The sequence below is a fragment of the Phyllobates terribilis genome, unplaced genomic scaffold (genome assembly GCF_046119375.1).
Source record: "Phyllobates terribilis strain yellow unplaced genomic scaffold, ASM4611937v1 Scaffold_510__1_contigs__length_1275624, whole genome shotgun sequence".
Classification (NCBI taxonomy): domain Eukaryota; kingdom Metazoa; phylum Chordata; class Amphibia; order Anura; family Dendrobatidae; genus Phyllobates; species Phyllobates terribilis.
Window position 1 is genome coordinate 923,869 of NW_027363270.1, and position 11,437 is coordinate 935,305.

At 50.3% G+C, this 11,437-nt stretch overlaps 1 protein-coding gene and 1 pseudogene across 1 annotated transcript; one reads left to right on the top strand and one right to left on the bottom strand.

Annotated features, from left to right (window-relative positions):
- Positions 1-9,291: 9,291 nt before the first annotated feature.
- Positions 9,292-9,681, bottom strand: LOC141231501 (histone H2A type 2-B-like; annotated as a pseudogene).
- Positions 9,682-9,963: 282 nt separating this feature from the next.
- On the top strand, positions 9,964-10,375 carry LOC141231498 (histone H2B 1.1-like). Its single transcript, XM_073667698.1, has one exon. It carries the CDS (start codon positions 9,995-9,997, stop codon positions 10,373-10,375), a length of 381 nt encoding a protein of 126 aa, XP_073523799.1. The 5' UTR covers positions 9,964-9,994.
- Positions 10,376-11,437: the final 1,062 nt, after the last annotated feature.

Sequence of the window (11,437 nt, forward strand, 5' to 3'; positions counted from 1 at the left end):
TAAAATAAAGGATTTATTTAAAAAAAAAATGGCGTGGGATCCCCCATAATTTTAGTCTCTAGCGGAGGTTAAGCAGACGGCTGGGGCAGATGTTTGAAGCCTGGGAAGGGGGTAAAACCCACGGAGCTTCCCAGGCTACTAATATCAGCCCCCAGCTGAATACCTAGCCTTTACTAGCTATTAAAATGGGGGACCCCCCCAAAAAAAAATGACGTGGGGTCCCCCCTATTTTAATAGCTAGCAAAGGCTAGGCAGACAGCTGGGGGCTGATATTAATAGCCCAGGAAGGGTGCCATGAATAATGGCCCCCTCCCAGGCTAGAAACACCAGCCGTCAGCCGCCCCAGAAATGGCGCATCCATAGGATGCGCCAATTCTGGCACTTAGCCTCGCTCTTCCACGCTGCCCTGGTGCGGTGGCAGGGGGTAATAGTGATGGGGTTCATGTCAGCGCCAGCTGCCATGAAGCCCAGGTTAGTAATGATGGGCGTCTATAAGACACCCCCATTACTAACCTACAAAGTGTTAAAAAGAAAAAACACACACTACACCCAGAAAAAAATAATTTATTTGAAATAAAACACACAATTTTATTTAATTCTTAGTTTACTAAAAATAATAGTTACCTGTCCACGTTCCTGCGCTGATCTCCCATGCACAGCTGTCACATCTGGAGATGGTGACAGCTGTCATGGCTGCTGTAAGCTCACGCTGCCGGGAACACGTCCGCTCCCGGCAGCGGGAGCCACTGACTGAGGTCACCGGAGTGCATTCAGGCAGCGCAGCTCCGGAGACCTCCTTTACGGCACTGCTGTACCGTGGGAATTTCTCACGATACAGCAGGGCCGTAAAGGAGCTAACCGGAGCAGCGCTGCCTGAACTCCGGGGAACCCTTACGGCCCCGTCATTCTAGCGGCGGCAGCGGTTCAGAGCGGTCACATTCTATGTGGCTGCTCTGAACTGGAGATCTTCGTGGGACACTCGTGGACTACTACGGAGGGGTAAGGATAAGGTTGTGGTTTATTATTTTATATTTTATTACAGGAGATCGATGGCTTCGGGGAATTAGGTGTCTAGGTGAGTATAGGTGTAGTTTTTTATTTTTTACTTTATTTTAGGTGGCGATCGGCGGGGACAGGTAATGTATGAACTAATTTCTTTTAGGTAACCACTGGCCACCAATGACATGTATTTAACATTTATTGGGGACACAGTAGGGCAATTTAAATAGCAGGATCAGGCTGATGGGAACTACTGCTCCCATCGAGCTGATCCTGCTGGCAGGAGTGGACGGGGGACAGACATAGGCCGATGGGAGTAGTAGTGTCACATCGGCCTATGTCTGCCTGCACGCACAGACACCGCGCACACCCGCACAAACATCGCACAGACACCCCGCACACATCGCACAGACACCGCACACACCCGCACAAACATCGCACACACACTAATCATGACGGGTCTGGGAGGTGAGGCTGACCTGTGCGGCCGTGGGAAAGTTCATGTGAGTTCATGCAATGCAGTCAAGCATGAACTCACATGAACCCTCTGACGGCAACGCGGCTACTTCAAATGAACAGCTGATCGGCATCACCTGATACCTCAGCTGTTCATTTGAAATAACCGGCGGGAAAGCGCAGCACAGAACGGGAAAGCCGGCGGTGAAGTCTTTTCACTGCCGGCTTCCCCGCCCGGGTCCTTCGCTCCTTGGTGCTGCGCTCCCCGCCCGGTCCTAATTTACGATTGGGATTGGAGGTGGCGAGGGGAGCGGAGGATCGGGGTGGGAGGCTGCGGGGAAGCAGTATGGGGCTGTGTGATTGTTTAAAAGCCGGCGGCTTTTTACCGCGCGCCGGCTTTTAAACAATCAGGAGAATTCTCCCCCGCTGGGATGGCATTCTGATGACAGGCTGGATCGCGCTGCCATCCAACTTGTCATCCTTCACAGACACTGCAGAGCGCAGGCATTATGGGAACTTCCGATTCCGGTATCTGATATTGTAAAAGTATCGGAATTAAGTATCGGAATTCCGATACCCGATATTACAGTATCGGAATGCTCAACACTAATCATGAGGGAAACTTGTTTTCTGTATATTCCATCTTGTTCCCTGAATTACCCAAGTACTTGGACCCCTCCCATCTCAACCTTAAATACAAGACTCCAGGTCATATCCATTGTGCATGTCAGGACCACCCTGAATACTTGCAATTCCTTTGTTTCCTGTCTATATAAACCTGTGAGTCTAAGCTGAAATTTACATTGTGTATACAGTTATCTGCAAAATAATAGTGTTAAAAACAACCATCAGCAGAGCGCTGTTTGCATTTGGCACCAATGTCGCTGATTGGTCGCATCTGGCGTCCGCGACCAATCAGCAGAGCGCTGATTGGTTGCGGCTGGAGTCCGCGACCAATCAGCAGAGCGTTGTTTAAATTTGACGCCAATCTCGCGGATTGGTCGAGGCTGGCAACCGCGACCAATCAGCGCTGTTTACATTTGGCGCCTATGTCACTGATTGGTCGCATCTGGTGTCCGCGACCAATCAGCAGAGCGCTGATTGGTTGCGGCTGGAGTCCGCGACCAATCAGCAGAGCGTTGTTTAAATTTGGCGCCAAGCTCGCTGCTTGCTGGCCGCGACCAATCAGCACAGCAGTGTTTAAATCTGGCGTCAACATCGGTGATTGGTCGCGGGCGCTATTTAAATGTGGCGCCCAAATCGGTGATTGGTCGCGGGCAGCGGCCGCGACCAATCAGCACAGCGGTGTTTAAATTTTGCACCAAGATCACTGATTGGTCGGGTGCGGAGACCGCGACCAATCAGCAAATCGTATTGGTGAGGACCAGGGAGCGGCGCTGCCTGTGCGGCTACCTCCGCTGCGAGAAGCCGGGACATGAGCGACTGCTCGCAGCAGAAGTATCCCGACCCGCAGCGCCGCTCACCCTAGCCGCTGATCTCCCGACACTAGCCGCATGGTGTTACTAAGGTCCGGACATTTGTGTTCAAAACCGCTGATTGGTCGCGGGCGCTGTCCGCGACCAAACACCCATTTGGGCACCACATTTAAATATCGCCCGCGACCAATCACCGATCTTGGAGCCACATTTAAACACCGCTGTGCTAATTGGTCGCGGATGCTGCCCGTGCCCAATCACTGATTTGGGCGCCACATTTAAATAGCAACCGCGACCAATGAGCACAGCAGTGTTTAACTTTTGCAGCAAGATCAGTGATTGGTCGCGGCCGAAGACCGCGACCAATCACCGATTTGTGCGCCACATTTAAATAGCGGCCGCGACCAATAACCGATTTGGGCGCCACATTTAAATAGCAACCGCGACCAATCAGCACAGCGGTGTTTAAATGTGTCTGCAAGATGGGTGATTGTTCGCGGCCGCTATTTAAATGTGTCGCCCAAATCGGTGATTGGTCGCGGGCAGCGTCCGCGACCAATCAGCACGGCAGTGTTTAACTTTTGCAGCAAGATCAGTGATTGGTCGCGGCCGAAGACCACGACCAATCACCGATTTGTGTGCCACATTTAAATAGCGGCCGCGACCAATCACCGATCTTGCAGAGACATTTAAACCCCGCTGTGCTGATTGGTCGCCGACGCTGCCCACGACCAATCTCCGATTTGGGCGCCACATTTAAATAGCGCCGGCGACCAATCACCGATGTTGACGCCACTTGTAAACACTGCTGTGCTGATTGGTCGCTTCCAGCAATCAGTGAGATTGGCGCCAAATTTAAACAACGCTCTGCTGATTGGGCGCGGCTGCCAGCCACGACCAATCAGCGAGATTGGCTCCAAATTTAAACAACACTCTGCTGATTGATTGCGGTCGGCCGCCGCGACCAATCAGCAGTATTGGCGCCAAATTTAAACACCGCTCTGCTGATTTGTCGCGGTCGCCCACGACGACCAATCAACAACATTAGCGCCAAATTTTAACAACGCTCTGCTGATTGGTTGCGGACGGTGGCCGCGACCAATCAGCAATATTGGCGTCAAATTTAAACACCGCTCTGCTGATTTGTCGCGGTCGCCGGTGGCGACGAATCAGCAATATTGGCGCCAAATTTTAACAACGCTCTGCTGATTGGTCGAGGTCGCCAGCCGCGACCAATCAGCAGTATTGGCGCAAAATTTAAACCCCGCTCTGCTGATTAGTCGCAACGACCGGCAGTGACCAATCAGCATTATTGGCGCCAAATTTAAACCCCGCTCTGCTGATTGGTCGCGTTCGTTGCCCGCGACCAATCAGCATTATTGGCGCCAAATTTAAACCCCGCTCTGCTGATTAGTCGCGACCGCCGGCCGTGACCAATCTGCGATATAGGCGCGAAATTTTAACACCGCTTTGGTGATTGGTCACGGTTGCCGGCCTCGACCAATCAGCGATTTTGGCGCCAAATTTAAATACCGCTCTGCTGATTGAGCCCTGTCGGCCGCATACATATTCTAGAATACCCGATGCATTTGAATCGGGCCACCATCTACTCTATATATATATATAATCGTCTTATCCCGTCTGTCTGTCTGTCCAGGAAATCCCGCCTCGCTCATTGGTCCGCCAGCGGCAAATCAGCGACGCGGGATTTCAGAAAAAAGATGGCGGCCGTTAGCGGCTCATCTGCGGGACGGAGATGCAGCCGGGAGATGACCGTCGCGAGGCGCTCATCTCCCGGCCGGTAGCAGCAGAAGGACCTCGACCGCCGGCGCCGCTGACCTCCATGCGGCTAGTGTGTCAAGGGAGGACCGGGGAGCGGCGCTGCGGGTCGGGATACTTCTGCTGCGAGCAGTCGCTCATCTCCCGGCTTCTTGCAGCGGAAGTAGCCGCACAGGCAGCGGCGCTCCCCGGTCCTCACTAATACGATTCCACTCCCCGGTCCTCACCAATACGATTCACTGATTAGTCGCGCTCTCCGGCCGCGACCAATCAGTGATCTTGGCTCAAAAGTTAAACACCGCTGTGCTGATTGGTCGCGGCCGCTGCCCGCGACCAATCACCGATTTGGGCACCACATTTAAATAGCGGCCGTGACCAATCAGCGATCTTGCCGACACATTTAAACACTGCTGTGCTGATTGGTCGCGGACACTGCAGGCAACCAATCAGCGATCTTACCGACATATTTAAACACTGCTGTGCTGATTGGTCGCGGACGATGCCCGCGACCAATCCGCGATCTTGCCGACAAATTTAAACACTGCTGTGCTGATTGGTCACGGACGCTGCCCGCGACCAATCAGCGATTTTGGCGCCAAATTTAAACAAGCTCTCTGGTCCTTACTAACACAGTTCGCTGATTGGTCGCGGCCGCTACCCGTGACCAATCACCGATATTGCCGCCAAATTTAAACACCGTTTTGCTGATTGCGCCCGGTCTGCCGCATACATATTCTAGAATACCCGATGCGTTAGAATCGGGCCACCGTCTAGTTAATATATAAACCCAACCGTTAATTAAAATAGGGACACTGGTTAGGAATCTACAATAGATTACATCCCCTTTATCTGTTTTCTATCTGGACTTTAGTGGATCATGGTCACCAATAATACATACTAATTCATTAACTGTGATCCAATATACATCCTTAACTGGATGTAGGTACAATTGTTATTAAGAAATTAATATTTGATTTAATAATTAATAAAAGTTTTATTTTCACATCCTTTCCCTCTCTTCTCTCTTTTCACAGCATATCGCAGATGTCAAGACTCTGACACTGTTTGCTCCATGAGTCTCCTGATGAACTCTATAACGGAGGGGGGCTGTCGCCCCATATCGTTGCTCCTATTCGCTTTCAAACTCCTTGAGCAGCATGTTCACGCTGAACTCTCCTCTAATCTCTCATGTAACTCACTATTCGACAACCTACAATCTGGCTTCCGTCCCCACCATTCCACTGAAAATGTCCAGACCAAAATTACTAACGATTTACAGCCAAAGCCAACAGACAATTCTATACTCCTCCTTCTTGACCTGTCCTTTGCCTTCAATACAGTTGACCACTGCCTCCTACTACATATCCTCTCTTACTCATGCATCTTTACCCTTGGCCTGGGACAACTTTAAGTCCCATGGCTTTCAGTACCATCTGAATGCTGATGAAACTCAGATCTACAGGTGCATCTCACAAAATTAGAATATCATCAAGCAAACAGTATCACTGTGCTTGATTTGCCAGCAAACTTGCCCGACCTTAACGCCATAGGTAATCTATAGGGTATTGTCAAGAGAAAGATGAGAGACACCAGACCCAACAATGCAGACGAGCTGAAGGCGGCTATCAAAGCAACCTGGGCTTCCATAACACCTCAGCAGCCACAGGCTGATCACCTCCATGCCACATTGCAGCATTGATGCAGTAATTGATGCAAAAGGAACACCGGCCAAATATTGTGCATTTACTGAACATACATTTCAGTAGGACAACATTTCGGATTTTAAAATCATTTTTCAAGCATTCTAATTTACTGAGAATGATTTTTCTGTTTTCATTGGCTGTAAGCCATAATCATCAACATTAACAGAAATAACCACTTGAAATAGATCCCTCTGTTTGTAATAAATCTATATAATATGAGTTTCACTTTTTGTATTGAAGAACTGAAATAAATTAACTTTTTGATGATATTCACATTTTACGAGATGCGCCTGTACCTCTCTGCTGTCCAGAATCCCGGAGTATCAGCCATATCCTCCTTTTTCTCCTCTCGCTTCTTCAAGCTCAATGTGGACAAATCTGTACTCAATCTTTCCTCCGTCTCACGTATCCACTCTACCCTATCACAATAAATGACATCATATATTCCCCTGTGCCGGAAATTCACTGACTTGGAGTACCCTTGACTCTGCTCAGTCCTTCAAAACCCACATACAAACTTACCACCTCCAGCTCAAAAATATTTCCAGAATCCGTCCTTTCCTCAACCCTCAATCTACTAAAATGATTGTGCATGCCCCCATCATCTCCCGCCTCGACTACTGCAACATCTTCCTCTGTGGCCTACCTGCGAACACTCTCGCACCTCTCTAGTCCGTACTTAACTCTGCTGCCTCACTAGTTCATCTCGCTCATCTCCCCTTTACAAATCCCTTCATTGGCTCCCAATTCATCGATCTAAAACAGGGGTCTCAAACTCAGCTGGGTATATGGGCCGCACATGGAAAAAATTTGAATTTGGGGGGCCGCATTCTTTGTTCAATGTGACATTTTTAGTGATACCATTTTTTTTTGTATACACCTTTTGAACATTTTTTCCGTGTTTATTTTTTTATGGCTTGGGTCGTTATGGATGTGGCGATAATAAACGTGCACTTTTTTGTGTTTACTTTAGTTTACATATAAAACAGCATTTTTAGTGCCCAATATTTTTTCATGCTTTATTTTTATTTTTTGGATTTTTACAATTTTGTTTCCCCCAATTGGCCACATTCAGTAATATTGTCTTACAATTAGCATCATATAGTAATAATGGCAAACATCTTGTAGTAATGTTCCCCATCCAAGTCCCCATCTTGTACTAATGTGCCCCATCCAGGTCCCCATCCTGTGGCTATGTGCCCCATCCAGGTCCCCATCTTGTGGCTATGTGCCCCATCCAGGTCTCCATCTTGTGGCTATGTGCCCCATCCAGATCCCCATCTTGTGGCTATGTGCCCCATCCAGGTCCACATCTTGTGGCTATGTGCCCCATCCAGGACCCCATCCTGTGGCTATGTGCCCCATCCAGGACCCCATCCTGTGGCTATGTTCCCCATCCAGGTCCCCATCTTGAGGCTATGTGCCCCATCCAAGTCCCCTCTTGTGGCTATGTTCCCCATCCAGGTCCCCATCTTGTGGCTATGTGCCCCATCCAGGTCCCCATCTTGAGGCTATGTGCCCCATCCAGGACCCCATCCTGTGGCTATGTGCCCCATCCAGGTCCCCTCTTGTGGCTATGTGCCCCATCCAGGTCCCCTCTTGTGGCTATGTGCCCCATCCAGGTCCCCATCTTGTGGCTATGTGCCCCATCCAGGTCCCCATCTTGTGGCTATGTGCCCCATCCAGGTCCCCATCTTGAGGCTATGTGCCCCATCCAGGTCCCCTCTTGTGGCTATGTTCCCCATCCAGGTCCCCATCCTGTGGCTATGTGCCCCATCCAGGTCCCCATCCTGTGGCTATGTGCCCCATCTAGGTCCCCATCCTGTGGCTATGTGCCCCATCCAGGTCCCCTCTTGTGGCTATGTGCTCCCTGTGCTGTTCTTCACACACATAAAAAAAAAAAAAAAGATGATTCTCACCTGTCCTCCGTTCCCTCGGCGTCCTTCCTGCAGATGTGGCCCGCAGGCACCACAGAGTCCGACCCCTTGACGATCCCGACCTGGTCCAGGAGGAGCCGCCGACAGCAGCGCTGCATTGCCGCACATAGACTGTCTCCCAGCACAGCATTTCCAATGCCAGCCACCGGCCTATCAGAGGCCAGCAGCTGACATCTGCATATGGCAATGACGTCATACTCGCTGCGCCGACACGCAGATATCAGCTGCTGGCCTCTGATTGGCCGGCGGCTGGCATTGGAAATCAGTGCTGGGAAACAGTCTCTGTGCGGCAATGCAGCGCGCTGCTGTCGGGGGCTCCTCCTGGACCTGGTCGGGATCATCAAGGGGTCTGTGCCTGCGGGCCGCATAAAGCAGCCTCAGGGGCCGCATGCGGCCCGCGTGTTTGAGACCCCTGATCTAAAACAAAGCCATCCATAACCTTTCTCCTCCGTACATCTCCAAACTAATCTACCGATATCTTCAGTCTCCTCTCCTCCACACTTATTTGTTCCTCACCCAATTGCCGCAAAGACTTCTCCCGATTATCCCCCTTCCTCTGGAATTCTTTGCTCCAACATGTCCGATTATCCACATTCGGATCCTTCAAACGTAACATGAAAACCCATCTCTGCAAGAAATTTTACAACCTGCAATGACCCCGCTGCCACTGCGATCCCCCCACCTCCTCTCCAACCTACAGTCTCCTTCCCCATCATCCTGTAGAATGTAAGCCTACAAAGGCAGGGTCCTCTTCCCTCTGTTCCAATCTATCATTGTTAGTTTACATTCTGTAAGTAACCTCTCCTCATGTACAGTACAACACTATAGAATTAATGGTGCTATATAAATAATCTCTGCTATAGAATAGATCTGTACGTACAGATAATTCCTGAGATCAGCGGCGCCAGCTCTTGTGGTGACGGTGTGGGTGGCTCTTAGAAGAGCCTTTGGGTTGTGTGGATGATACAGGATCAGCGGCGCTCACTTCCTCTTGCCTAACTTGCTGCTCTCGGTCTTGGGCAGCAGCACGGCCTGGATGTTGGGCAGGACGCCCCCCTGGGCGATGGTCACCCCACCCAGCAGTCTGTTCAGCTCCTCGTCATTGCGCACGGCCAGCTGCAGGTGGCGGGGGATGATGCGGGTCTTCTTGTTGTCCCGGGCGGCATTGCCGGCCAATTCCAGGATCTCAGCGGTCAGATACTCCAGCACAGCAGCCAGATAGACCGGAGCGCCGGCGCCCACCCTCTCAGCATAGTTACCCTTGCGGAGAAGCCTGTGCACACGACCGACCGGGAACTACAGTCCTGCCCGGGATGAGCGGGTCTTGGCTTTAGCACGGACCTTCCCTCCTTGTTTGCCGCGTCCAGACATCACTGCGCTCAGTTATCAGCAGATAGAGAACTCTTGTGTGGTTGAGTATGAAGTCTCCTGCGCCTTTTATAACCTGCTGCTACCCCTCCATTGGCTGGATCTCAAGTCACCAATGCAAACAAGATTTGTGGAAACACCAATCAGCTGCAGTGGGCGGAGATCATTGCATATATTGGTCACATGACTTTCTCACCCAATAGAACAGTGATCTGACAGCATTGCTCATTTGCATGGCCGGTCTATAAATACGGCCGCTCTGGGAGGAGCAGGATCATTATTCTCTCTCCAGTGAAGAGAATATTCTGCTATCATCATGCCTGAACCTGCCAAGTCTGCACCAGCAGCCAAGAAGGGCTCCAAGAAAGCTGTGACCAAGACTCAGAAGAAGGACGGCAAGAAGCGGAGGAAGAGCAGGAAGGAGAGCTATGCCATCTATGTGTACAAGGTGCTGAAGCAGGTCCACCCTGACACCGGCATCTCCTCCAAGGCCATGGGCATCATGAACTCCTTTGTCAATGACCTCTTTGAGCGCATTGCAGGGGAAGCCTCCCACCTGGCTCACTACAACAAGCGCTCCACCATCACCTCCCGGGAGATCCAGACCGCTGTGCGCCTGCTGCTGCCCGGAGAGCTGGCCAAGCACGCCGTGTCCGAGGGCACCAAGGCCGTCACCAAGTACACCAGCGCCAAGTGATCTGCTCCAAGCTCTGTACCCACAACCCAAAGGCTCTTCTAAGAGCCACCCACCCCGTCTACATCAGAGCTGTGGCTGCTTGTCTGTGTTCTGCAAGAAATTCCGTGCAGGAACGTATTGCAAAAAATATAGTTGACCACCAGGATGGATCCATGAAAGAGAAGTTATGCCTAACCTACATGTTAGACTTCTGAGAAGGTAAGTGCTGTTATGGTTGTTAGTCATGCGTCCAATGTGATATATCTGGACTTTGCAAAGGCGTCTGACGCTGAACCACACAACAGCCAGAAGCCGGGACTAGGTCCAGTATGCAGATGGGTGAAGAACTGGTTAAGGGACAGGAAACATGTTTTAAATGGTAGATTTTCTAAGTATGATATTGCCAGAAGTGGGGACCTCGGATCTGTACTGGGAGCAGATGTGGGCGAAGCACAGAACTGTTGGGGATTTTGAATTTCCCGCTCTTTTTACTGTCCTTTTTCACTTTCTATCATGATGTTGGTCACAAATGGTTCTGATAGTGAAGTATACCCTACATATCCAGCTGTATACCCCCTTATAATGCTATATACCATCCATATAATGTTGTATACCCTTTATATAGGGCTATAGATCCTCCATATACTGCTGTAAATCATCATGTGCTGTATACTCCCCATATAGTGCTCCGTATACCCCCATATATACCAGATATTCAGATCTCGCAGCCCCTACATTGGACACCACCCTATTGATCATTTACAGTCCCCACAAACCCCTGCACCATAAATGAAAAGTGCTTCAGGAACTCATCCCTTCTCCTGAAACACCCTGACCCCACAATAAAGAGGTCAGATAAGGCAGATCACTGGATCACCACCTTGTTCTGCTGCTCCTCTTTACAAAGTGTGAATTCTGCCTGATGCAAAGCTTTTACCTCTACATCAGGTGATTCATCTAATAATCTGTTAGGTGGGGACCACAAGGATCTGGACTGGGAGCAGTAGGGGCCAAAAAGAGGTTTGGAATAATTATCTTTAATCTCTTCATTAATGACCTTGTGAAGGAGAGTAAAGTTCCAGT

Bases quoted from the DNA above. Each gene is read 5' to 3' on its own strand.
- LOC141231498 (XM_073667698.1), top strand. From the start codon at position 9,995: ATGCCTGAACCTGCCAAGTCTGCACCAGCAGCCAAGAAGGGCTCCAAG.